We start from the raw sequence: 27661 nt of genomic DNA on the forward strand, positions 1-27661 counted from the left end.
TCACTGAGCAGGAATAGCAGTGCCGTACAAAACTTTTCATGGAAGAAGTCTGGCCTCTTCGATCAGGGTTGGCTGGCTGTTTTGGGTCTTTGATCTTCAGCGCTGCCTCTGTTCTGTATGCGCAGTTGCTGTGTAGTGGTGGTGAGTTAGGGAGAACAGTGTTACTTGCCTCATGCCTTCCCCTCCCCACCCCATGATGCATCACTTGAGCAGTGGGGGTAGAGCCACAAAGCACAGGTGAGAGGCTTATCAACCTGTTTGTAAAGGAGGACTGAGCTCGCTGGGATCCCACTTGGTTTTAATTGGCAGTAACACCTACTGCTCACTTTGACAAAGCTAGTCTCTGCACATACGTATGAGCTTGTATTTTGCCAAAGCCACGGCTCTCTGTCACTGAAAAATCTCATTTTCCCCTTTGGGCTGTGGCCGTTTCTAACGGCATGGCAAGCCTACGACATCTTAGGCAAGTATTAGTGGCTCACTGTAGCAAAGGCAGTGCAGGGAGGTAGAATGTGGGTCTTGCCATTACCCTCTTAGGTGAAATCCCCAGGCGTTTTTTAGTGACTGAGTGGGCAGGACTTTGGTTCAAGAGATGAGACAAAACTAGTGACTCCCAAGATTGTGGCCTTATGCCGTGTGGAATAGCTCCCTGTTTCCAGCTGCTATATAGCATAAAAAGAAGTGAAAATACGTCTTTTTCATGTAGGCATTTGCAGCTGGGCTGTTAGGTGATATGTGAATGGGAGGGAAGGTGTCAATACTAAAACTTGAGTACTGTGTCTTAGCCGAACCTAGTTAGGGACTTCCTAATGGGCTCACATATATCACACCTAGCTTCCCTACCACCTCATGAGAGATTGGAGGCTTTGTCTGCGGAGGGGGGAGAGATGGTACTCAGAGCCCATGCAACTCCTACAATCCGTACTGTGAAATCTCACCTGGCTGATCAAAATTATAGTACCTTCCTGCTCATACAAGCGAGGGTGCTAGAGCTTGCTCTTACCGCTGCTGATGTTAAGTTAGTACGAATCCGAGCCAGGATGAGCACCATTCTGAAAGGAGCACTTGTGCTGATTAGGTAAGCCAGCGCCCCGGGAGATGATGATTCATGGCGTATGTCTCATTTTCCCTGGATCATGGTGCAGCTGGTTTCCCCCCTGCCATGACTCTCTCCCTACCCCTTCCTGGAGTTGTTGCTACCTCTGCCAGGAGATGAAGATGTAACAGAAATACGTGAGGATTCAACCCCCAAGCTACATTCTGCCAGTATTACCTCTCGAGCCATCCTGCAGTTCAGCAAGTTAAAACTGAGCCAAAGAGCCTCCTTCAACCTCAGCGCCCTGTGTAGCTGATGGGTTCAAGGGCATTAAAATCACCTCTCTGCAACTGCGCACACTGCCCCATTAGAACAACCTCGTCTATGACGGTGTTAATAGTAGCCTCTGGTTAGGACCCTTCCTGCTCCCGTAATCCAATTGCTGTTACGACCGCCTTACTGAGAACACTCACCCTCTAAATATAAAACAGGAGAGGAGTATTGGTGTGCTGCACAAGAGTGAGGACTGGAGCCCATCTGCCAGCCTGTGATCTTAAAGCCCTCTCCATTCACTCAGCTTCACAACCTCCTTGTGCCTGATGCGAAATGAACAATGCTACATAAGAACGGTTACACTGGGTCAGACCAATGGTCCATCTGGCCCAGTATCCTGTCTTGTGGCAGTGGCCAATGCCAGGTGCTTCAGAGGAAATGAACCAAACATCAAGTGATTCTCTGTTGCCCATTCCCAGCTTCTGGCAAACAGAGACTAGGGACCGCATCCCTGCCCACTACTATCTATGCCCTGTTGAAATGGCAGGGGCAAACCAGCTAGGCAGAATGGCGTTTCCCTAGCTGGAGTTCAAGTAAGCCTGTAGCGTTAATACATTTCTCTTCTCAAAGGTTCCTGGAGCCTTACGTTACTATCTGGTCAGGGTCTCTTATTTCAACAGCTTGTTTAAAAGAGAGCTTCCCCCTAACCGTCTGGTGTTCTCTTGTAGGCAGGTGGGGAAGGAAGTGGGGGTTGGTTCTGTAACAACGTGGGCAGCAGAGCACCCTCTACTCTTAGGTGCCAGGATAAAACAAGGCACGAGAGAGGCCTGTGTAAACATCTCAGATGTTTTTCACTATCCAGGCTTATGAACCTGATAGGCAGGCTCTACCCATGCCTAGAGCTAGGAATATATGCCCACTGTTGATTTGCATATCCATACCAGCCCATGTCCTCCTACCCTGGAGAGCAATCCCCCAGCAGTCCCTGGGGCTTCTTGCATAAAGGCAAGCAAGATTTAAGCTCCTCTCCGTTGATAGTGCTAGCTCATAGACAGTGCTTTGCTTACCCAAATATGGGGTTAAAAGCACCAGAAAAGAGGTCTCTAGATTCAAAAGGTGGGCTCTGAAAAAAAAGTCCTATGTTATGCCACAACCTCGTTAAATCATTTTGAGTTTCCCTCTAACCGGTTACACTAATGCCATCCTGCAGCTACAGTTGTTAAAGCCCCTGATACTTTACATTGTTCCTGGTGACATCCTGATGCCACAAAGTTTATTGAAGAGAGCCACACCAAGCTTGCCGACCCCAAGCAGGTCCCAAAATCCAAAGCATCTTTTGGTGTTGGTGACTTTGTCTAGACCAAAACTGTGAACGTCACGTGGTGATGTTGCAGAACCCGCAGTGCCTATAAACTGGATGCTGAATGGAACAAGGGTGAATCATCTTTGAACATCAAATAAAAATTGTCAGTACTTAAGAGGGGTTATAAATAACGGAGCTGAACATGGGATTTGATTGTCCTTTAAGAACCAATTGCTTGTACTTGCACCATTAGCTTTGTCCTGAATGTGGGAAGGAAAAAGAAACGTAGGGTCGGCTCCTCAGCTGATGGCCCTTGTTGAAGTTAATTCATAGATCCCAAGGCCAAAAGGAACCATTGTAGTCATCTAGTCTCACTCCTTGTGTAACACAGGCCAGAGAACTTCCTGCAAAATAATTCCCAGAACAGATCTTTTAGAAAAACACCTAATCTTGATTTTAAAATTGCTGGAGATGGAGAATCCACTGTGACCCTTGGTAAATTGTTCCAGGGGTTAATTACGCTCACTGCTACAAATGTATGTCTTCCCTATCTGAATTTATCTAGCTTCAACCTCCAGCCATTGGATTGTATTAGACCTTTCTCTGCCAGACAGAAGAGTCCCTATGTGGGTTCTTATAGACTGTAATCAAGTCACCCCTTAATCCTCTCTTTTTGAAGATACATCGATTGAGCTTCTTGAGTCTATTACTATAAGGTAAGTTTTCTAGCCCTGTAGTTGTTACTGTAGCTCTTCTCTGAACCCTCTCCCAATTTATCCACATCCTTCTTGAACTGTAGACACCAGAACTGGACAGGGTATTCCAGCAGCAGCTGCACCAGTACTAAATGCAGAGGTGAAATAACCTCTCGAATGGACTCGAGATTCCCCTATTTACGCATCTCATTAGCCCTTTTGGCCACAGCGTCGCCCTGGGAGCTCACGTTCAGCTGATTATCCACCCCCAAATCTTCATCCTGTAAGTACAGCCTCCGTTCTTTGTTCCTAGATGCATACATTTACCCCTATTAAAATGCTGCTTATTCGCTTGTTACTCAGTTTACCAAGTGATCCAGATCACTCTGGATTACCGACCTGTCCTCTTCATTATTGACCACTCCCCCAATTTTTGTGTCATCTGCAAACTTTATCAGTGATAATTTCATGTTTTCTTCTAGATTATTGATCAAAATGTTAAATAGTGTAGGGCCAAGAACAGATCCCTGCGGGACACACTCGCTCAGTGATAACTCCCCATTTACAATTACATTTGGAGACCTATCAGTTAGCCAGTTTTTAATCAATTAAATATGTGCCAGGTTAATTTTATATCATTCTAGTTTTTTTTAATCAAAATGCCTTTCAGAACCAAATCAAATGTCTTATTATAGAATATCAGGGTTGGAAGGGACCTCAGGAGGTCATCTAGTCCAACCCCCTGCTCAAAGCAGGACCAATCCCCAGACAGATTTTTTGCCCCAGATCCCTAAATGGCCCCCTCAAGGATTGAGCTCTCAATCTTGGGTTTAGCAGGCCAATGCTCAAACCACTAAACTATCCTTCTCCCTTAGTCTAAGTATATTACATCAGCCTGGTTACTTTTATCAAGCAAACTTGTAATCTCATTTGAAAAAAATAAAATAGTTGGACAGGATCTATTTTCCATAAACCCATGTTGATTATATTATTATTGATTAATTATATTACCATCCTTTATTTTTTGTTAATTGAGTCCTGTATCGCCTGCTCCATTGACTTGCTTGAAATCGATGTCAGACCAACAGCCTTATAATTACCTGGGTCATCCCATTTACCCTTTTTAAATATTGCCACAGTGTGAGCTGCCATCCAGTTTTCTGCAACCTACGCGGTGTTTCAACGCTGGAGCTATGCTGAATTGCATCAGCTGAGAATCTGGATGTAGGTGCTTGACTCCCCTTGAATTTCAAGGGAGTTTGGCTCGTGACATTCCCTGCCGTGCTTTTGAAAACCCCCAGCCTTTAGTTTCTAATTTCAAATGAATTGACGTTAGCCGCAGCACAGAAATGTGCCTGCAGATGAGGTTGATTCTTTAAAGCACTGCAGCTTTGAAAAAGAGGAGGTAGAACACAAGTCTGGTCGACAACAACTATGTGAAATTGACATGAGAATTTACCAGCCCAGGCATAAAATCTTCCCACACAGCCTTACTGCAGCAGTGGTACCAGACAATGACGAAGGAGGTGCTTGAATATCACCGTTTAAAAGCCAAGCCTATAGGGCAGGGGTAGGCAACCTATGGCATGTGTGCCGAAGGCGGCACACGAGCTGATTTTCAGTGGCACTCACACTGCCTGGGTTCTGGCCACCAGTCCAGGGGGCTCTGCGTTTAATTTTAAATGAAGCTTCTTAAACATTTTAATAACCTTATTTACTTTACATACAACAATAGTTTAGTTCTATATTATAGACTTATAGAAAGAGACCTTCTAAAAACATTAAAATGTATGACTGGCACGCGAAACCTTAAATCCGAGTGAATAAATGAAGACTCGGCACAGCACTTCTGAAAGGCTGCCAACCCCTGCTATAGGGGGAGAGTGAAGAAAACAAATATTTGATTATGCCTTTGGTTTTTTGCTCTTGGGGTGTGTGTGTGTGTGTGTGTGTGTGTGTGTTTTTGTTTTGTTTTAAAGTTGCCTCAGTAAAAGGACAAGTAGGTTATTTTTGCAAGATGGAACTGGAGAGTCCAATTCTGCAAACCTTCTGGCATGCGAGTAACTTAGGTGAGTAGTTCTACTGAAGTTAAAGGCTGCAGGGCTCCCCAGTTCCTGCTGGCTATTATTAAAGCAATACATTGAATAATACCGAAGGAGAAAACAGACCAGTTTGCGAAATGAAATTAGTGAAAGAAACGGAGGAAAAATTGATCTTCAGGTTCAGATGGCATTCCTGGTATGTCTGGAACCTCCCGTGAAGCCTGAGAGATTGCAGGATGGAATGAATGTAAGACTTTCTTGGGTGGCAGCATTGTCTAGTGGATAGGACACTGGGCTGGCAGCCAAGAGATCTAGATTCTATTCCTGCCCCTCACCTGCTGTGTGATTTTGGGCAAGTCACTTACTTACCCTCTCAGTGCTGCTGTTTCCTCTCCCATCCTCGGTCTTGTCTGCTTAGATGGTAAATTCTTTGTGGCAGGGACTGTCTCTTATTATTTGTTTGTACAGATTCTAGCACAACCCTGAGCTTCCATGGGAACTCCAGGCACAACGGTAATTCAGATCAGAAGTAATGATTCGGCCTCTCAGGTGCATGAGCTTTAAGCAGTGTCAGACAACAAGCTGCTGATTTGTGGTTTGCCTTCAGACTATTGTGCTGTGAGTAAAACAAAAGCCCACCTTTTGGGCCTGCCTACGTTGGGAAATTAGTGAAAACACGCACATCGTGTAGTTACCCTCGTGCAAATCCCTAATGTAGACATGTGGCAGCAATGCAAAGTGGCACCTGCAACAGCTGCAGCTTCATCTGGTGTCCTACCCAAGGGAACCCCTTCCTGACACACCCACGCAGCTTGCCTATGTTACATTTGCACCGTGCACATTTCCTTACCATAGACAGAGCCTGACAGGTAAGGCAGTGGATCCCCCCAGCACCAGCTGCGCACCTGTCACGCTTGAGCCTACTGAGCTCTCATTGCTCTCTCCAGAGCCACTGAAAAATCATAACCACGTCAGGCCAGCACTGCTGTGTTAATGGTAAACGAATGCACAATTTAAATAAAAAAGGGTGGTGGTATTACAGTGACGGCTCCATTGTGCTCGGAGCTGTACGTATACAGGCTGAAACGGTCCCTGCCCTGAAGAACTACAGTCTAAATAGACAAGACAAAGGGGTGGGAGAAGAAGTGGAGGCCCAGCAAGAGGAAGTGGCTAAATGTGTTGCTTTTCACATCGTCTATGGAGCCTCCAAAAATACTATTTGACTTTTGTTTTTAAACTTAAAACTCTTCCTCTGGGCTTGTGAAAGACCCAGGTTAGGGTGACCAGATGTCCCGATTTTATAGGGACAGTCCCGATTTTTGGGTCTTTTTCTTATATCGGCTCCTATTACCCCCCTACTCCCTGTCCCGATTTTTTCACATTTGCTGTCTGGTCACCCTAACCCAGGTCATGGTGAAAACGTGCCCCAGCTACTACCGGACTGTAATCTCTTGGGGATACATCTTTTATTCCTGGCACTCTATCCATAATGGTTAACAACACCTTGTTGTGAGTGCTGTAGCGAGAATAAGCGCGCCCTGTTGTGGGTACTGCCTGACCTGGCCTACGGAAGGTGGGTTGTTTCTGGTTTGAAAGGCTATTTCATAGCCTACAAAAACAATTCTACACCCTGCAGCAACGCATGGCTTGCAGTAGATCCAAACTCACCCACTTCATGGGGCTCGATTTCATTCACAAAAGGACCTTAAGTTGAGTTAAGAAGCTTGGTCTTGAGGTTAAGCCACTGGCTTGGGACTCAGGAGGTCTTGGTTAATTACATTCCTGGCTCTGACATAGGTTTCCTGTGTGCTTTTAGTCAAGTCACTCAACCCTTCTCTGGGCCTTTGTTCCCCATGTGCAGAATGGACCATTTTCCCCCTTCCCCCGCTTTGACTGATTTACTCCCTGGCTTTATAGACCATGGAGGACCTAGGGAGCTCTCACAACTTCCCCCTCCTCTTTCTGTCAAGGGCATATTTTCTCCACTGATGGTAATTCACATTAAGAGCTCTTACATCTTGTTCAGTACATAAGAACGGCCACACTGGGTCACATCAAAGGTCCATCCAGTCCAGTATCCTGTCTTCCAACAGTGGCCAATGCCAGGTGTCCATTCCCAGCTTTTGACAAACAGAATAAAGAAAAAAATTGATTAAAGCTAATGTTAAAAAAATGATATAATCCATAGGTTGGGAAAAGAATGTCTGTACATCTGGGTATAGTTAGATTATCCACCAATACAAAGTTTGTTTTTTTTTGTCATATGATACATAGAGTACATAATCAGCAATAACTCAAATTTAGGTGAATAGATTTAACAATACAGTTGAGATATTAGAGTCTGAATACTTGGGTACATCACTCATAAAAAGTTGGACAGAGATTTGGTTGTGGAAAGCAAAATATATCAATGAATGGAGATTGTCCCTCAGTGACTGAGAATTAGGTTGGTTTTCCATTTAGAAAATACAATCCATGAGGAAAGTATTTGTTACTTTCCTGACTGCGCTTTTGATTGGCCTCCAGCTCATCCCTCCTGGTATTGCCGATGTCCAGTGATGTGTTCTATGTAGATGTCCCTTGACCACCAAATGGTGTCCGACACCGTGAGTTGCCCCATTACTATCACTTCTTCTCCTTGGTCAGACACCGCAAAGATGTCCTGCCAAGACATCCCAACTATGTGCCGTGCCGACTGAAGTCATTGGGATTTCACTACATTTACTGTTCTTGGTTTTCTGTAGATTTCCTGCAGTTCCTTATGGTCTCCCGCTCTCGCCTTAGATTATAAATTCATCAAGACCGAGCATGTCTCTCCCCTAGGTGGTTGTGCAGCGCCAAGCTCTGTTGAAGTAATTTAGTTACCAAGTTAGCATAAAAATATGAGAGAGAGAGAAACGCAAACATGAGAGATGCTTGAAAATCAGTGCAGAGCAGGTGAGGCAGAGGGATGTAGGGGAGACTGATAGGAGTTGTGGAGGAGAAGGGTTTTGCACAAACAGTGGAGAAACTAAGAAGTGAAGGGGAGGTCAAATCTAAGCAGGCACAGGGAGGAGGGTCAGAATATTGTCCACGGAGGGATTTAAGAACAAAGACGGCAGTTTTGAGCTGGATTCTGCAATGGCTGGGGAGCCAGAGGAGCTTTTTGATGGGGAGATAGGTGGTCGTTTTCTTACATCAATAGAGAGAAGGGGTAAAATCCTGATTCCATTGAAGTCTATGGGTGTTTTGCCATTGACATCAGTGGAGCCAGGATTTCACCCAAGGTGACTTTTTTTAACATGGCTCCATGACATTAATGCTCTAAGGGCTCGTGCACGTGGAAATTGATCGGCACAGCTATTGCAGAGTAGCTACCCACTCTGGTGCTCACAAAGCGGAGTAATTATTCCAAATAAAACCTCTTTGATTCTGGAATACAGGGGCCACATGGAGGAGTTTTACCTCCAGCCCTTTGTGGATTTATACAAGAAGCCAGCGTGTTAGTACAATCAGAGGGAGTAACACTACAAGGGAAGATACCCTGGCTCCTTCCTCAGGCAGGCGATTGCCCGGTCGCAATGGCACAGCTCCATCGACAACAGAGATGTTCCTCCTGCTTCTCCCTGCTGGGCTATCGGGGTTGGGGTTCTCTGGGGCTTAGTTGTAGAAATGCGAGACAATTCCTTTGTATGGAATATCGAGGCCAGATCAGGCTAACCCCTTACACTGTGAGTAAGCTCCCCCAGGAGAGTCCCCTTGAGTCCAGGAGGAGGCCGGCTTTGCAAGAGTAGGATCTGGGTGTGTAGGTAATGCAAAGTGAGCAGTAAGGCTTGGATACCTACAGTGCCTAGCACGGTCAATGACTGGGGATCCTAGATGGTCCCTGCAATACAAATAATATGCAGGATGCAGCTTTGAGGCAGAAAGCTGAGGACAAAGGCCCAGAATGGGAATTTAAGCACCAAACTCCCATTGATTTCAGGCGTGGAATCCAGGTGGACGACAGTATGGTAAATACGAGTTCTTTTTTGTTACAGCCCCACTGGATTAGAGCTGGCGAGAGACTGGTGAAAGCCCCCATTGCCCATCAGCTCTGTTATCCAGCACCACATGAGCATCTTTTCCTCAAGAGCATTGTTGCCTTTGCAGATCTTGATTGTAGCTGGGATTTTCAAGGCGCCTGAGGGAGTTGGGGACCCCCACCCCTATTAAAAGTCAATGGGAATCGTAGAATGATGTTTCAATGAGAGTAACGTGAAAGGAGCTTCTTTGGCTAATCCGCTGGCTCCATCAATCCAACTGTTTCAATAAAGAAAGCACTCGGGGGCCAGATTCTTAAAGGTATTTAGGGTCCTTTGATTTCAGTGAGAGTTGGGTACCCAATACCTTTAAGAATCTGGCTCTAAGTCTCATTAGCATTAAGGTTCACCAACGAGGCGAGAATGCCTGATGAGTGGTGAAACCGTGGCAAGTTCAAAACTGATCAAAGGAAACACTTTTTTAAAAAACGCGTGATTTGACTGCGGAACTCCCGGCCTCATGCTGTTGTCAGGCCGAAAAAATTAGCCAGATGAAAAGAGGGGTTGGATGTAGTGGGGACAAAGGACCTAACTCGTTTTCAAATGGAGCTTGATAACATTTATGAATGGGAGTATTAGGAGTTGCTTGTGTTAGCAGGGGACTCCATGACCCAGGGGTCCCTTCCAATTCCTGTGGATAACAAGGATGACCCGAGCTGTTATAGTTAATAGTAAAACAGGGTTCTGGGAGGGACAGTCAACCTTATGTTTCAGGGGTTTAGCCAATCTCTATTAGGGTATGTCTACACTGCACACATAAACTCGGGGTCTGACTCAGGTTTGAGCCCAATCCCCACTTCCATCTATACATGAGTCAGCAACACTCAGGACCTGGGTCCTAGGACCCTGCCAGGGGGGTGAATCAGAGCCCGCTGTGACTTGGGCCCGACACCTGTCACTTTGCAGCATGGATATGCTAGCACGGCTGTGAGACCCGGGTCCAGTGATTGGAACGCCAGGCTTATAATGCTGTTTGGCCACTCAAGCGCTGGGTTGGAAACACCACGTCCACAAAACTGCCCTTCTAATATCTCTGTTTCTGTGCATTTCTACTGAGACCATCAGCCTGGTACACAGTGTGGAATCTTCTCAATGGAACAGTCATAAGATTTTAACCCACTTACAAAAGCAAGGTTAAGTTTCATATTTCAGTCCGAGAGCTTCCAAATGTGAGGTCCCTTAATGCTCGTTCTGGGGCCGGACTCAGGTTTCCAAGCGTCTCGCTCTTTTCCCCTCCTGAGCTAATTCTTGCAAGGACGTCAATTCCCAGCTGACTCCAGATGCTGAATTCAGATGCCGCGACACCTGCCCTCCCTCCCAATATGCATAGGCAGAGGCCGGCCTGAGTTTTTTTTCTTTGCATCGAAATTAACTTCAAACCTGATAGAAGGCCTCAATTTGCACTTCAAAGCGTTCTGCAGCAATCGTCGAGCATGAACAAAGCCTGAAATTATTCCTCTTGGTTTTTTTCCATAGCCCTCTCTGCGTTAGAGGAACGAGGTTGGGTTTTCTTGTTAAGTCCCAAACGCAAAGGCATATTTACAAGCCCGGCTTGTGCATTTTAATTCTGCTTTAGTGAAACTCTATTTCCCTAGAATCAGGGCTATTGATCTATCTATGGAATATCGCCCAATATCCCTCTGTCTGTCATCACCATTGCTATTCAATATCTATCTGTCTCTGCAATGCACATGCCTGTAATCATTGAGCCACCTGACAGGTTACAAAAGAGTTAAGCACCAACTAAAATGGAAATGGATGCATTTTGCTGCTGAAGTTTATTAACATAAACACACACTCATATCCACCCCAACCTGAACGAACACAGAGAGAGAGAGAGAGACAGTGCCTTATCCTATTAACCTTTACTCACCTGAGTAATCGTCCCTCTCGTCTGATCTCAGAGGTAAGGACTGGGCAAGCAACGATTTGCAGAATCAGGCCCCCAGAGCGTAAGCTTGCTGGGGCAGTTACTTTGTTGCATTGTCAGTGTTCAGCTGCTAATAAATGAAAAACTGTCAGGCTAGTTTCATCTTAACTGTAGGGAGATGAAACATGAAAACCCAGTTCACAGTATGCAGTGGCAGGGCAAATTATGCTGCTTGCACTGGTGAAGTAGGGGGCTCTCTTCGAAAGAAAATATAATTGACTGAAGTGGGTTACTATGACAATGTCAAAGCACTTTCCCAAGAGCTAGGCTTTAGGAAGTCCATTGACTAGCAGAAATACCTTAGGATCTTTCATTCCCGTAGCACTTTGTGCACTATACGCAGGGATCACATCCCCCGCTCCTGAAAAGCAGCCACCTCTGGGGCGGAACGTGGAAGCTGTGTCACTGCTTCCAGCAATGCTACACAACTGTTTAGAGCAGGAAATGAAGAGGAGCATAACCAAGTGAAACGGCGGAAGGGGTGGATGGGAATGGAATTACCCAAGGAGGGGTTTGGCCTGAACACCAGGGAATGGCAGTATTGCCTAGTGGATAGGGCGTTAGATGGGGACTCAGGAGACCTGGTTTCCTTTCCCAGCTCTGTCAGTGGCTTGCTGTGTGACCATGGGTAAGTGGTGTCTCCCCTTGTGCCTCAGTTTCCCCATCTGTAAAATACTGACCTGCTTTGGAAAGTCCTTGAGCTCTAGGGATAAAAATAAGAGCTAGGTATTACTATTATTAGCAAAAAGTGCCATAGTAGGATTTCTTTTATTGCGCAGCACAAGACCCCATCATCCCTCTTAACACTGTGCTGGAACATTGGTTAAACTCTTACATGGAGAGAAGACTGTCACCTATTGAATGACCACCCCTGCTTCTTAGGACCCTACCCAAGTAACGACGTAGCACTCCCCGTGGGTGCTGGAAGGGTCAGAGCACACAGTGATCCGCCACTAAAGACAAGATCTCTTTCAGATATCAATGAATTTCCCCTTTGTGGGTGTGCAGAGACAACTCATTCAAGAAGCGAAAAATATGACTGAGACAAAAGTCACTGAGTAGCTGACTTTAATGTCCATACTCCTGTTGGCCACACTAGCACAGAATCAGACAGTAAAGGACTACCCAGGATCTCCTGAGTACATGGCCCAGCTGTGCCACTGACTGGCCAAGTCACATCACTCTGACTCAGTCTCCCTATCTGTAAAAGGGAGATAAGAGCCCATAGAGATGAGATATGGTGAAGATTCATGTGTTATATGCATTCATCTAGGGTATTTACATAGTAACACAATTTGGTTTTCACATCAACCACACATTTTTAGTGGTTTTCCCATTCTCCCTACTCCAGCAAAGGCAGGAAGAAAGGCTTTCTGGTGAAGGCAACAACTTCTGAGATGTAGGTTCAATTCCTGCCTTGGTCATAAATATCCTGTGTGATCATAGTCAAGTTTTTGAAAAGTCTTTTGATTTTGGAAAGGCAACTTGAGCCTCCTTAAAGCAGACTGGTTTTCAAAGCACCGAGCCTCTGCTCTCTGGACACCTGGGTTTGGGGCACCCCAAATCCCCAGGTCAGTTTCGAAACTCTTGACCGTAAATCTCTCTGGATTTCAGTGCCCCATCTGCGAAATGGGGTTCGGGAGGCTTCCTTTCTCCCACCCTTTGGTCTGTTTTGTCCAGTTTAGACTGTAAGGCCCAGATCTTGAAAGTTACTTAGGCTCCAACTGAAGGACAAAAACAACGAGGAGTCTAACAGATTTATTTGCCACTGGACGTGTTGTTTTTGTGGATACAGACTAACACGGCTGCCCCTCTGATCATTGAAGGACAATGTCTCTTACCGGCCATGTGTGCGTCCCCACAACTGGACGCCTCAACTGGGGCCTCTGGGTGTGACCTCATAAAAACAACAACCATCCCCAAACCATCAACTCTACAGACCCCTTGACTCAGATAATGATGCCTTTGTTAAAAGGATATATTCGGTCCCTGCATCGACACCCGTAACACACACTACTATATGGAAACCCGCGGTGACAGCTTCACCAGAGAAAGGATAACAGCTATTAATAAAGCCCCTGTGCAGCTAACTGAAAAAAAAATGTAATTCCTTAATAGAAGCCTCTAAATAGAGAGATATTTAAAGAATAATATGTTCTCACTGGGAAAAAAAATCCCACGCCCCATTGCATGTATTTAATGGGGTTTGGTGGTGGGTTTTTTTTAATTTCTCCCACTGTTATTCTATTTAAAATGCCTCAATTTTATTTTGATCTCTCATACACAATACGGAAGCAATCCACTCCTACGGCTTTCTTGAGAAGACTTGAGAAGGAATAAAATCAGTTTGCAGGAGCTCGCGAACAAAACACTTCCCATCGTGTCAATCAGGGCTGCGTGACTGGTGAACTGGGGAGCGTACTGACCGCAACGGAGCGCGGGGGCGTTTTAGATGCTAGCATGAAATACGTCCTGTGGAGGAAGTGCCACCCACAGTCCGCCTCATGGAGCCCCCTTGCCCGCGATGGGTGCACAGGTAAAGCCATCCTGCCATCCTCGGCTCCAGTGAGGTTGGCTGAAGGGGAGGTGTTGAGAGTAGGTTGTTGCGTCAGGCAGGCACAGGAGTTACGGACTCTGCTGGAAAGTTGGCATAGTAGTTACAGGGCGGCCCTGGGCTCTGGCCAAAGGTTGGTGGGGTGGGGATGGGATTCAGTTCTCCATCTCTGCTTCGCTCCCTGCGCAGAGTGTGTGTTTTATCCATGGGGGGAGAGACGTACTCAATTTTTCCCCCAAGGGTATGCAGAATCTCATTTCAAGCAAACACCCACTAAACCAAAAAAATTCTCAGGCCAAGCTTAGCCTGGAAACGATCAGCGTGGAAAACATCTCCAGTGGGTGCTTCAAACGCCCTGGAATTACTTAGACACTTTTCACAATCCCACCCGTTATGGACCGAGGACATGCAGGTTCATCTCAGCACAACCCGAAGGGCAAAGGCCGAGCTGGACTCAATTTGATTCATGTGTCAAATTTCCAGCACTGGTGGGGGTAGGGGGGGACTGCACAAAGGTCTTGAAACTGCAGCTCACCTGCTCCATAAACTAAACGAATCAATTGTAGCCACAGGCAGAGGCAATGTTTACACAGGACTTCCCATCTCCAAGCGATTTGCAAACATCCCCTCCTGAGGGCTCCCTGCAGCTTTGTGAAAACGGGGAAATTTCACAGACTGGGGAAAATTCACAGGCCTAGGATTTTCCAAAGTGACTAGTGAGCCTTGGGGCTGGCTTGAGACTTCTTAAAGAGGCCTGGTTTTCAGCAGGGACATGCCAGCGCGCCAGGCCTCTGAAGATTAGGTGCCAGAGGGGAGGGTCTCAGATCTGGGCCCCCAAAATGAGGCAGGGGCTGTGGGAGCAGGGGGGAGGGAAACGGGGGCTAACTCAGTTCGCTCCAGCCGGCGGAGGTCAGCCGCCTCCTGCCGGTTAGCCAGGAGGAGACAGACACCAGACAAATAAACGAGGAGGAGATTGAAAATGACGCTCCTGTCTGGGAAGTTGGTTGAGCAGCAGAGGCAGCGGCCAGCTGGTTCTGGGGGGAGAGGAGAGGCGTGGGGGGGGGGGGTTATTTCCCCCGCTCCTCCTCTTCCCTTAAAAACCCACCGCTGCATTTAAAGGGGGGGGGGTAAGGGACAGGATCCGAGCCTCTGTCCCTCTCGCCCTGTGGCTGGTTCGGTTATTCGCTCCCCGGGCAGGCGCTGGCCGGGCGGGGAGCCGGGCGAAGGGGGGAGCCCGCGGCCGAGCGGTCCCGGGCCGGGGATGCGCTGGGCAGGGATCCAGCCTGCCCGGCCCGGCCCGGCTCGGCCCGGCTGGGCTGCGGGCCACGTGGTGCGGCTGGCGGGGGCTATTCCGAGCGGAGGAAAGGGGCGGCAGGAAAAGGGAAGCGGCGGAGCCGGAGCTGAGCAATTCCCGGGGCGGAGAGAGCGAGCGAGCGGGTGGGTGGGGGGCGAAGGAGCCGCCCCACCCCCACCCCGGCGCTGCTCAGGGGTGGGGTGGGGAAATCCGGCCGTGCCGAGGATGGAGCCCGCCTGGCAGCGGCTGCGGTGAGTCGGTTCTGCCTCGCTCGCCGCGTCCGGCCGGGGGCCTGCGGCCGGGGGGGGGGATCGGGCCCCTGCCCCCGCGCGGGGGGGGCCCCACGGGGAGGGGGGCGTTGTCTCCACTGGGCGGGGGGGGGGGGCGAAAGGTCCGAGAAACACGCGCTGTACCGGGCCCCGGGCTCCGCGCCCCCCATCCCGACCCTCCCCCGGCCCCCCTGCACCCCGGTCCCTGCCTGCCCCCCATCCCGACCCTCCCCCGGCCCCCCTGCACCCCGGTCCCTGCCTGCCCCCCATCCCGACCCTGCCCCGGCCCCCCTGCACCCCGGCCCCTGCCTGCCCGGCCCCACCATCCCGACCCTCCCCCTGCACCCCGCCTGCCCGGCCCCCTTGCACCCTGGTCCCTCCCTGCCCGCCCCCCCATTCCGAGCCTCTGCACCCCTGCCCGGGCCCCCTGCACCCCGACCCCGCCTGCCTGGCCCCCCCATCCCGACCCTCCGCTGGCCTCCCCAGCTCCACTACACCCCAGTCCCTCCCTGCCTGCCCCCCGACCCTCCCCCGGCCCCCCTGCACCCTGACCCTCCTCTGGCCCTACTGCACCCTGATCCCTTCCTGCCCAGCCCACGAGTCCAACCATCCCCCCTCCCTGCCCGGCCCCCCCATCCCAATCCTCCCCTGGCTCCATTGCACCCCAAAACGACCCTCCCTGGCCCCACTGCACCCCTGTCCCTCCCTGCCTGGACCCCCCAGTCTGACCCTCTCCCAGCCCCCCTGCACCCTTCCCCCGTTCCCTGACCCCACTGCACCCCTGATCCCTCCCTGCCCGGAACCCCAGCCACTACCCTTCCCTGGCCCCATTGCATCCCTGCTCCCTCCCAGCCCCCTGTGTCCGGGAGTCCTCCACACCCCAATCTCCCCCAGTCCCCAGACTCCATTGCATACTGACGACCACCCCTTCAATCCTGGACCATTGCATCTGTGATGCCCCATCCCCCTGGCATCTGTAACTCCTACCACCATCCAATTTCATAGTGATCCCATTGCATGTCCTCACCCCCCAGCCTCTGCATCTGTGACCCCCCCCATTCTGATCCCGCTGGCCAACTGCTTCATAGCATCCTAACACCCTGCGTCTGTGACCCCCCCCATCCTAACACCCTGCGTCTGTGACCCCCCCCCATCCTAACATCCTGCGTCTGTGACACCTCCTCCATCCTATCCATTGTATCTGTGACCCCCCCATCCTAACACCCTGCATCCATGACACCTCCTCCATCCTATCCATTGTATCCGTGACCCCCCCATCCTAATACCCTGCATCTGACACACCCCACATCCTAACACCCTGCATCCATGACCCCCATCCTAACACCCTGCATCTGTGACACCTCCTCCATCCTATCCATTGTATCCGTGACCCCCCCCATCCTAACACCCTGCATCCGTGACACCCCCCTACCTCTTCTGACCCATTGCGTGCTGACCCCTGCCTATGTGACCCCCAGACTCCTAACTCCCTGACCCCATTGCATCTGTCCCCCCATTGCTTACTGACACCCTGAATCTGTGACCCCTCTAACCCGACTCCCATCCTGTTGTGTCTGTGATCTTCCCCCATCCTGATCCCAGGGCACCACTGGGCCCTCCATATTCTGACCTCCTGCATCCTAAGACCTGTGACCCTTCCATCCTAACTCCCGGGACCCCATTGTGTCTATGACACTCTCCAACCCTGATTTCCCCCCCCCACACACACAATCGCATCGTTGTCCCCCCATCCCTGCCTCTGTGACACCCCCCCCCATGCATTCTGACCACTCTCTCTGCATCTGTAACTAATGCAGCTGCACATGCACGTGCGCACACACACCCCCGGACCCATTCACTTGACCCTTCCTCCCCTGTACAGCAAGCATGACCCCCCCCCCATCCTGCTCCCATTGTATGTGTTCACCCCACTCCCCACACACTAGTGGGATCATCTAGACAGACCCTTCCCCTCCCACCCACATCAGCTCTGCTTTGGGCTCAGGGGCCAGACATCTGGAAGCAAATACAACATCTGGCTGCTTGGGATGACTCTGGGTGGGGTGAGAGGGAGGGGTCGGGAGTCTGCTTGCAGGCTGATCTCTATGGAGGCTCACAGCAGGGCCTGAGCAGGGAGCTGGGGCTTTGCCAGCCAGGTAACGGTAGTTTATTATTTGCAAGCATCTTCCCGGCGGGCTGGAGTGGATGCAGGGATGCCCGACTGGCTCCCAGGCCTGCTCTGGTGCCTTCCATTTGGGAAGTTGAGTGTTTGCATTGTGGTTAGCAGAGCAGAGAGGAAGGGGTTAATGGTTCTGCCACCTGCTCTCACACAGGCTTGTTCTCACAACATCGCTGTTGCCTGCACAGTCAGACTCGCACCTTGCACGGGATGCGGGTCACAGGCCCACGTGCATGCTCAGGGCCACACTGTTGCACGTTCACACTCAGTGTTACGCACCCTGATGCACGCTACTCTCTCACACGCATGCTCACAGCCTTACACACCGACACGCTCACCATTACCCTGATGCGTGTGACAAAGCGGACACTCGGCCACAATGTTGCACGTTCACACTCAGTGTTACACACCCTGATGCACGCTAGGAGATGCAAGCTCACAGCCTTCCACACCAGCACGCTCACCGCTACCCTGATGCGCGTGACAAAGCGCACGCTCAGGCTCACGCACGCACATTCGTACAGCTAGTCACACACACACTGTTGCACTCTTTGCACACAGACACGTGCTCTCTCTCGCTCATCCATACCAGCTGGCAAACTTCCCTCCCACATTGCGCACACTGGCACGATTTCGCTCGCACGCTTGATGCTCACGGCTGCACACCCGTGCGCAGAGGTGCTGGAACTAGGGGGGCCTGCCGCACCCCTGGGCTTGAAGTGGTTTCCGTCGTATCCAGGGCTTCCAGTTTGGTTCAATGGCTCTCAGCCCCCCACCTCTGTACAAAGGGTTCCAGCACCCCTGCCCATGCGCGCCATCTCTGCTGCCTTCCCTGAGACCTGAAGCGATCTCTGTTGCACGGTGAGTTACTGCTGCTTCAGTCACATAGTGAAAGAGAAAGCAACCAAGGGAAATAAAAAGCAATTAAGGGAGGAATCTTTCCCATCACCGCTGAGTAACCAAGAAGCTCAGGGCAGGAGAGAGATTCAGATCGGCACCGCCGCAGCTGTCTTTTTGTAGGGGCTGGGGGAGGTACCCTATTATAGGGGGTAACTCTTGAATCATCTTCCCCTGGTGTTTACACTACAGGGCCTGGGAAGCTGTTGTTATCCAGGATGGTCCCATTGTGACCTGGTGGCTGTCAAATATCGGTATCGGTGCCAACACTTAGTGGGAGACAGCTGGGTGTAGGCAGCGAAGCCAGGTGCCGAGGAGGGTCCTCGGTCCCTCTAGCCCCTGAGCGATCTGCAAACCAGAGCTGTGTTTGGTGCTGCTTGAAATGTACCAGCCAGCCGTCACGCTGCACAGCCGAGGCCGTGTCTCCCCTTGGGACAGGAGGGACTCCCACTGCTTCCTATAGGATTGATCCTCTCCTGTAGGAGAGAACCGTAGACCATAGGGATGAGCAGGGTATGATAAACTAGTGAGAATCAAGCCGCCCTTGGGGAATTGTGGCCAAGGAGTCTGGCCCCTGCTTGGTGTTTGGGATTGCGTGTTCGTGCTGGAAATTGATCCTACCGGTTACTTGCCTACCTGCTTCTGAGGCTCAGGTGCGCCGTGATTCTGCAGCTGGGGAATGTTTGGCTTCTTGTTCGCTCATGTGGAAAGAAAAAAAAAAAGTTTCTAGGCCTTATGGTTGCAAAGTTCATCACCCAGATGTAACTGACGCAATCATGCTTGTCAGTGGCACCAGTTCAGGGATTTCGGAGGGATTCAAGTTCCTGTCCCTGCCCCGCACAGAGTCTGCAGACAGCCTGAAACCATAACACGGGAGAGGTGAACTGCCTTGTTCATATCAGGTGGTGGTTAACTCTGAAACCCAGTGATGTCACGATCAGTGTCAGCTATTAAACTTTTGTTGACGATTTAATTGCCAATTAGTATACCTAGTTCTGTTTATCGCAGTTTGCCACCCACATCTTTCCGGGTGCCAAAAACCTCACCTGTCCCCTCCCCAGCTTCTAAAATCCACAGCTTCAGCCATGCCAAGAACTCCTGCAAGGCAGTGATGCCTTTTAACTGCAAAGTTCTGCAGCAGACCGACGATTAAAAACGTAGAGGCCATGTAAAATAAATGGCATGAAATAACTGGGGAAGCTGTAGTGATTGCATTATTTGCTTTCCTGTTGGATTCAGTGAACGTCTCAATGTTTCGATTTATCCAACGCTGCTGCAGACTCTCTGGTCAGTGATACAGGGCTGCTGGAAAAGGTAGAGGATTGCTGGAGAGTGCACAAGCCCCAGTGACGTTCAGCACACATGCGGTGCATTGTTGAGTGTGTTTCATTATCCACGTTGTACGGAGGGGGAAACTGAGGCACGGAACGGCAACGTGATCACACAGTGAGTCCATGGCAGAGTGGGGACTAGGACCCAGTCCTGCTCTAACTGCTAGACCCAAATCCCTTTCCAGTTTCAGGAATGGAACCCAGGAGTCCTGCTTCCCAGTCCATTCTGTTGTAACGACTCGAACCAACTCCCTGCTTAACAGCAGGAATAGAACCCAGGAGTCCTGTTCACTGGCGATGCTGCCTTTGCTTGGCTCAATCTCACATATAAGGAGCTTGTGTTAGGACAACTGCATGGTCTAATGCCAGCCTCTCCTAGGTCTGTTGTGTCCAGGCCTGTGGGGTAAGCTCAGGCCTCTTAAGGAATTAACCTGCGAACAAAACAAATGTGCCACCTCCAGCTGGGCACAAGCCAGAAGAAATAACTGAAAAATGAAGGACTCCGAATGGTGAGTGAACCGTTCTGAAGGGTGCCCGGTGTCTCCTAGCGATTTCTTGCAGACCATTGATTCATCGCCCGCTGCTGCCTGTGCCGGCAGAGAGTCAGGCCAGCATGTGGCCAGGGTGGCACAGAAGGGAGATTTAGATCTGGAAATATGAATGGAGGGAGAAGGAAGAATCTGGTGTTGGAGGAAGTGTGGGATAGTGGTCAGAGGAGGGAAATGGGACTTGGGGCTCCTGGTTTCTCATGCTAGCTCAGGAGATTGGGAGTCTGGGCTCTGGGGTCTCTTCCTGGCTTTGACACACATTCTCTTTGTGACTAAGAGCCACGGTTCAGGTGGCCGGTGATTTCTGGACGCTTCCAATTTTTAGGGAGCCCAACGTGAGATGCCTTAAGGGGCCTTGACTTTCAAAGGAGCCGAACCCCTACAGATCCCATTGACTAGAGCATCCGTCACTCAGCGCCCCCCAAAAGGGTGGAGGCGCTGGGGATCTGTGGCCACTCTTGGACAAGCTAGGCTTTAACCCTCCTGTGCCTCAGTTTCCCCATCTGGAAAACAGCTCGAGCAACCCCTCCATCCCCCAGGACCTCGTGGCAGTGGTCTCAGGATGAATTCCTCTTTCCAGGGTCCGGTATAAATGCCAGGGTTTATTACTAACTCCCTTAGTCGCCTGCTCCCCTAACAGACAATGTGTTGTGCTGGCTTTACGGCCTCTCTGTAAATACAGCATCTGAACAGACAAGTGTTACGGGAGCGTGTAAAGGTCATGTAGTGCCCGAGGTGGCCTTCTCTTTTAGCCTTCCTCGTCCCCGTGGATGTAATGTAATGGCTTTTTCTGTAACCCCAGCGCCTGCTCTGTGACCGGCTATTCCAGCCCGGCCCGACTTGCGCCGTCCTTCCCTGCAATGACCTGCCGTTCCCAGGGTGCCCTTTGGCCCTCTTATCAGTGCTGGGCCAGTGCCAGCTGGGCGCAGGGGGGGCTGTGAGAGGCGGTGGTGGAGCAGTCATAATATTTTAATAGCTGTGCAGCTTGCAATGGAACCCAGGATTATGAAAAGCTCAATTAGCGTCAATTGTGGATGGAGGGATTTTGAGTCAAAAGGGCTTGGAATCAATCTAATGGGCTTGTTTCAACCCTCCCTTTTTTTTTTTTTAATGTCGTTCGGCCTGTTGCAAGGCAGTTGGCTCTGATTCTATATTGTTTGTATTACAGTAGTGCACACAGGCCTCGACAGCGAGGGCTAGGTCTTACAGAGACAGCGTGGTGCAGTGGTTAGAACACAGCACTGGGACTCGATAGCCCTGGGTCCCGTTCCCACGTCTGCCGCTCACCTGGAGCAAACCATGTCCCCTCTCGTGCTGGTGGCGTTAATGCTTTGTATGACCCCACGTGCTCTGTTCAGGTTGCTGGCAAGCCTGGTGTTCTCCTCTGGACATGGACAGCGCCTGGCACAATGGGGCTTGCTTGGGACCTCTCTCGTTAAGAACATGGCGGGAGAGACAGTCCCTGCCCCGGAAAGCTCGCAATCTAAACAGGCAAAGGGAGGGATCAATGAGGTTTAACGAAGAGAACTGAATGTCTGAATTTCACACGGCAGGTCAGGTCCCCTGCGTCTGCCTGCCCGGAGTGCTTGCGTGGATGCAAAGTGCGGCGCACGGCGGGTAGCTAACCCGGTGGGCCACGGGCCGCCATCCCATGCAGTGCCCTTTGGGTCGTTTTCACAATGCATTGTGGGGTAGAAATGAGTCGGGCAGGGATGCCTGGAAGCAAGGAGTCAAGTTCCCATCGTGCAGTTCTCTCTATCCCATAATGCCATCCGTATCCCATAGACTTCTGGGGCACATCGCACTGCTCTTAGCGCTGCAGGAGGGACTCTGTCCCGGGGATGTATGGGACAACTTGTCTGTCCTTTCTGGGCGCGTGGGGAGAATGGTGAGCAGGCGTTGGGGGACGGGCAGTACTCGGATGGCGCTAGCCCAGCGTTTCTTGAATGTGGCCACTGTGGCTGCATGCGGCCACCCCCACCAGGGGCTTTTCTTGCAGCCACAGCCACCTGGGCAGTGACTGGGGGGGGGAAGCAGTGGCCCCTCCCCTGCCCCCCTCTGGAGCCACAAATATCAGAGCAGCAGGCAGCCAGTGAGTTCCCCACCTCCCTGGGTGCGGTGAGGCCCTGGCGTCAGGCTTCAGCCCTGGAGTGGCAGGCAGCAGGCTCTGGTCATGGGGCTTTGGGCTCTGTGGATGCCAGGCCTCGGCTCACCACCACCAGTATCATCCCTGGCCCCCACTGCCTTCCCGGCCCCCATCCATCCTCCCTGGCCCCCCCTCTGTCTCCCTACCCTCCTCCTCATCCAGGGCTTAATTCTGCTGTGAAAACTGATCTTAGTATATTTGTTAATATCACTTTTCACAGCCTCCCAGTAAGTCTGCTGTGTAAAGTGATATTAACAAATATTACTTTTCGCAACAGCAGACTTACTAGCTAGCACTTTTTGTTTGTTTGTTTGTTTGTTTTTTAAAGCAACCAAAAAGCAAAAGAAACCACCACCACAACAGAGGACGAGAATGTGCAAAACACCTTATTTGTGTTTCTATTCTGTTTAGGTCCAGAAAAGAATAGAAACAACTGTACATTATTTTTATCGAGTCTGCAAAAAAAACAACCAAACCCAACCCTCTACGTAAATAAATGATAATGATTTGGACGTATATATGTGCATATTTATCTGTTTTCCATAAAGTTAATTAAGTATTTTAGGAAAAATCGTCAGAGTGGCCCCCAGGAAGAGTTGATGGCCGCGCTCTGAGGTCACTGAAAAATTTGTTGAGATAGCCGGCATTCACACCGCAGCGAGTCTGGGGCAGCCGCTGAGGGCTCTCTCTCTTTGCACTGGCACAACTCCAGTTACCAGCAGCGGGCATTTGAGCGAAGGGTTTGTGTGCGAATGGGACTTGAGTTATAACGTATCTGTTAACTTGGCAGTGAAAGCAAGTCCTCTGCCTTTCTCCTGAGTTCTGGGGGAGTGAAGGGGGGGTGGCACCTGGGGGTTTGTGAGGCTGGGTCTGGAAATTTGTGGGTTTTTTTTCCCCCTACGTTGGTTCATAGTGTGTTTTCTGTGGTTGGTTGGATTTGTTCGTTTGCCCTCTGGGCTGGGTTTGCCGTTGTGATGATGTCATGCTCTTTCTAGGCTTTATTTAATTGAATGCATTTAAATGCTAATTAGCGAAGAGAGTGGTACTGTAGCCGTCCTCTGGCACAAGCACCAGAAAGATCTTTGGGAAACAGCTGTTTGAAGGGGGCCTTAAAGCCCCTCCCAAGAGCGGGTTGGGCGCTAGGCACTGTACATACGCATGGTACAGAGCCAGGTCTGCTCTGACAAGCGAAGCAGATAAAGATTGGGAGGGGACGTGCAACTTCCCTGATGTGTCATTGTGCAGCTGGGGCTAGAAGAACCCACTTTTCCTGACTCCTAGCCCATCCTGCTCTAATAACCCTGCCTGTCAGGCTGCATAGACATCTACTCAGAGTTCTTCTCCCCCATTTGACAGAGGGGGAAACTGAGGCATGGAGGGTCTAAGTGACTTGCCCAAGGTCATGCAGGGAGGCTGTGGCAGAGCTGGGAATTGATCCCAGGTCTCCTGCATGTCACTGTTAGTTATGCATGGAAGAGAGACATTCCCACATGTCCTGGCCCTTTCCCTGGAGGGACCCGCATGGCAGTGAGAAATGAGTCTTAATGGCCCATCCCTTTCCTGAGGCTGCCAACAAGGGGCTCAGCTGGTGCCAGCTGTGTCAGAGGCACCTGTCCGCTAAAGCTCTGGGTTGCAGCCCCCGTCTCATTCACCTAGTTCCATAAACAGCTGGGCGGAACTTCAGGCCCTGCTAATCCAGGCTGGATTCGAACTGGTGACCTGAAGAAAAGAGGGTGCCCCACCTCCTCTGCAGGTATAATGCAGGTCTGAGGCACCCGGGCAGGCGAGCGATGCGGGTGGGGGGGTTGGTGCCAGGAATCAGGAGGTGCTGGCTGTGCTGTTGGTGATGAGCGTATCTTTCTATAGGGCGAGTTGGATTCCTGCCTTGTATTTCTAGGGAGTAAGGGGAGCCATTGGGACAGGGATCTATTTCTGGTTCAGCCACAGACTTCCCGTGGGACCTTGAGACAGTCACTTAATCCCCCTCGGCCCCAAATCAGAGAGGAATCTTACGCTGCTGGAATTTACACCTTCCTTTGGCCCACTCAGCACGTAAATAACACCAACTCAGATTTCCTTCAGCTCACCCCCACCGGCTGACACGTCACGCATCCCCCCCCCCCGTGCTGTGAGAGCCTCGTGCGACACTGGGCACGGCTTGGTGCCAGCTTCAGTTCAGGCAGCCTCCTGTCTGAATTCACAGCTGTAGTAGCTCTATCTATGTCACAGGGAGCCTGGTGCTCAGATCTCGTCTATACACGAGCGGTGCCGCGTTAACTATACCGGTGTAGTTAAAATCCTGCATCCCCCTCGCAGAGTGGCCACAGGTTTACTGGTATCAATGTGCTTGTCCTGGTGCAGCTTAGACCCGTATGAGGAAGGGATTATGCTCGACCAGTATAAGCAACCTTTTTACCAGGATAACTGCGTCATCCACGCTAGAAATTGTACTGGGATAACTGTAGCCATAAAGAAAACCCCTCGCCCCTAACTGACATAGTGATACCGGGACACAGTCCCTGTGTAGTGCTTTGAGATCTACCGAGGAACAGGCCTAGCTATTAATTATCATCAGGTCTTAGCGATGACTTAAATTGCTTTCATCCTCTTGGCTGGAAGGTGATAAAGCCAGCAGAAAGTTTGCTCACCGGGCTGTCTTCATCCGCCCCCTTTCCCACGGTGACTCGCATGTGTCATGTCCCCAGCTCCCATCTTTTAGTGTGTGCGGGGAGGGGGGGGTATTTAGATAGTTCTGGTCTCTCTTCCAGGCTCCCTCCCCTTTTTAGCCATTCTGTTGGCAGAGGTATCACCATGCTGAGATCTTTTAAATCCACCATTACCTGGGTTTGTTATTTATCTGCCTCCCGTGCTCCCAGGGGCTTTGGGTATTTTTTTTTTAAATGGCAGTTCATTGATAAGCACAAGCCGGTTTCCCTGCCAGTGTGAGATGGGCACCCCTCACTGCCCATTTCCTGGTCTGCTTTAAAAAAAAATCTCCACCAGCAACCACAGGTGTCTCTCCCCCAGGGCTATTGCTGTGGTTAAGTGGCTCGTTTTGAGTGCTTTGTTCTTGCGGCTGGGCCGGGACTTGAGAGATTTGGGTTTGATTCCTGCCTCTGCCGCAGACTCCCTGGGTGATTTCAGGCAAGTCTCTCTGCGCCTCAGTTCCCCCACCTGTAAAATGGGGATAATGTTTCCTTGGTCAGCTTCTGGGGGTTGCAAGCGCTCTGGGGCCAGGACCATCTCACTGTGCATTTGTATGTTGCTCAGCTGCCGCGGGGAGACGACAGGGTCCCTCGGTGCTACCGGAGCACTGATGATTAACCACTAGGCCCTGCTTCCTCTCTTCACCCTGGCTCTTGTCATTCTCTTGCAGTCAGGAGTCGCCGTGCCCTGGCGATTCCCGCTGAAGGCCCGTCCCGAGCCGTGCGATGGACTCCATGTTTGAGGATGACATCAGCATCCTCACCCAGGAGGCCCTGTGCCAGGATGAGGAGTGGCTGGACAGCCCCAACACGGACCTCTCCAGCGAGATGTGCTCGGCCTCTCACTTCGCCCTCATCACGGCCTACGACGACATCAAAAACCGCCTGACCAGCCTGGAGAGGGAGAACTCCACCCTCAAGAGGAGGCTGAAGATGTATGAGATCAAGGTGAGGCGCGAGAGGGCGAGTGTCCCCCCCCCCACCCTCCCAAATGCCGCCAGATCCAGGGTGGACCTGACCCCGGCCAGGCGAATGGGACTGCTGGGACAGGTGCCAGGAGTCCAGGATAATTGTAATAGCAGCTGTCACCGTGAGGTGCGGGGTGTGCGGCTCTGGGGTCACGCCCGCAGTAATACACAGCCGGGTGTGCCGCTCTAGGATTGTACGCCTGTGTACAGCTTCGTGGGCAGCAGCTCCGGGGTTGTAGATTTCATTAGACACCCCGGGGCGGGGCGGGGGTGTTTCTGGGCTCACACGCGTTTCTGTGGGTTGTCTACGCAGTGTGCGGCTCTGGGCTTGTCCCCGGGATTATACACCGCTGGGCGTGCAGTTTCCTGTGTCTCTAGCACAACGATGATTAACCAGAGCGCGTCTCGGTTGTGCTTGGCGCTGGCCTGAGCAGAAGGCCACTCGCGGGCCCCATTCTGAGACAGCCACATCCACGGAGCTTTGGGAGTCCCTCTGAACCGAGCCGAGCGGCGTTCTGTTCTCCTGGGCCGGCCTGTAACTTGGTCCATTGGATGCCAGCTGGGGGCAGCCCCTGGGCTCCTGGGGAGGTGCCGGGGCTGCCGTCGGCAGGTTCCTTGATGCCCGTGTCTGCTTTCGCCCCGTGGCTGCAGTACCCGGTGATCAGCGAGTTCGGGGAGGAGCGCCTCTTCTCGGTCTACAACTCCCAGGAGTGCTCCCTGCTGAAGAGCGAGAAGGCCAGCCTCCAGCAGCAGCTGAACCAGTTCCAGCATGAGGTGGGTGGCTCGGGGGGCTTGGCGCCTCGCTCGCCTGGGCCCGTTGGTTCCTAGCTGAAAAGATCAGGGTCGTGGCGAGGTCTGGGGGATGGAGTTAGCCAGGCCCTGTGCTGCAGAGGTGTATGTGTGTCTGTCTGGGGTTTGGAGGGCCCAATAGAGGGGGATTCTCAGTCCTAGCAATTGTGTGTGTGGATTTGCAGAGCCCAGTAGAGACAATTTCTCAACCTTTGGGATAGAAGGATCTGCAGGCCCCGATGGAGGAGGATTCTCAGATGCGGGGTGGGGGGTAAGCCTGGCATCCTGGCAAATTCCAGCTCCAATAATTATACTTTGCCAACCAAAAAGCCCCTTCCCGAGCCACTTAAGCCAGGCATGCCGTTTTTCTTCTCTTCCGGTGCGAAACATTGCTGGGTGCTGTTAAACAGCTGCTGTGTTGCACCCCAGAGGTGGCTGCATTTCAGAGGCGGTCTCTACATAGATAACGCTTGAAAAGCACTGTGGTTTCAAGGGGCCAGGGGAAAGGGAAGCTATTTATTATCTGCTCTCATCGTTCCTGTGTCCACTTCTCTCTGGCTGGAGCAGGATCAGAGTTTCCCCCGCTGCTCAAGTATCAGAGGACCCCACAGCAGAGAGGCTTGGACCTCTGCCTTTAGTAC

General features: G+C 51.1%; 1 protein-coding gene across 1 annotated transcript in view; it reads left to right on the forward strand.

Annotated features, from left to right (window-relative positions):
* Positions 1–15278: 15278 nt before the first annotated feature.
* The window catches only part of TBKBP1 (TBK1 binding protein 1), a 54095-nt gene continuing 41712 nt past the window's right edge, over positions 15279–27661 (forward strand). Inside the window, exons 1-3 of the mRNA XM_044999763.1 lie at positions 15279–15439; positions 25935–26211; positions 26883–27005. Of these exons, the coding sequence (XP_044855698.1) occupies positions 25990–26211; positions 26883–27005 (345 nt within the window). The 5' untranslated portion in view covers positions 15279–15439; positions 25935–25989. The remainder of the gene's footprint in view (positions 15440–25934; positions 26212–26882; positions 27006–27661) is intronic.

This window comes from Mauremys mutica, chromosome 25, assembly GCF_020497125.1.
Source record: "Mauremys mutica isolate MM-2020 ecotype Southern chromosome 25, ASM2049712v1, whole genome shotgun sequence".
Lineage (NCBI taxonomy): Eukaryota > Metazoa > Chordata > Testudines > Geoemydidae > Mauremys > Mauremys mutica.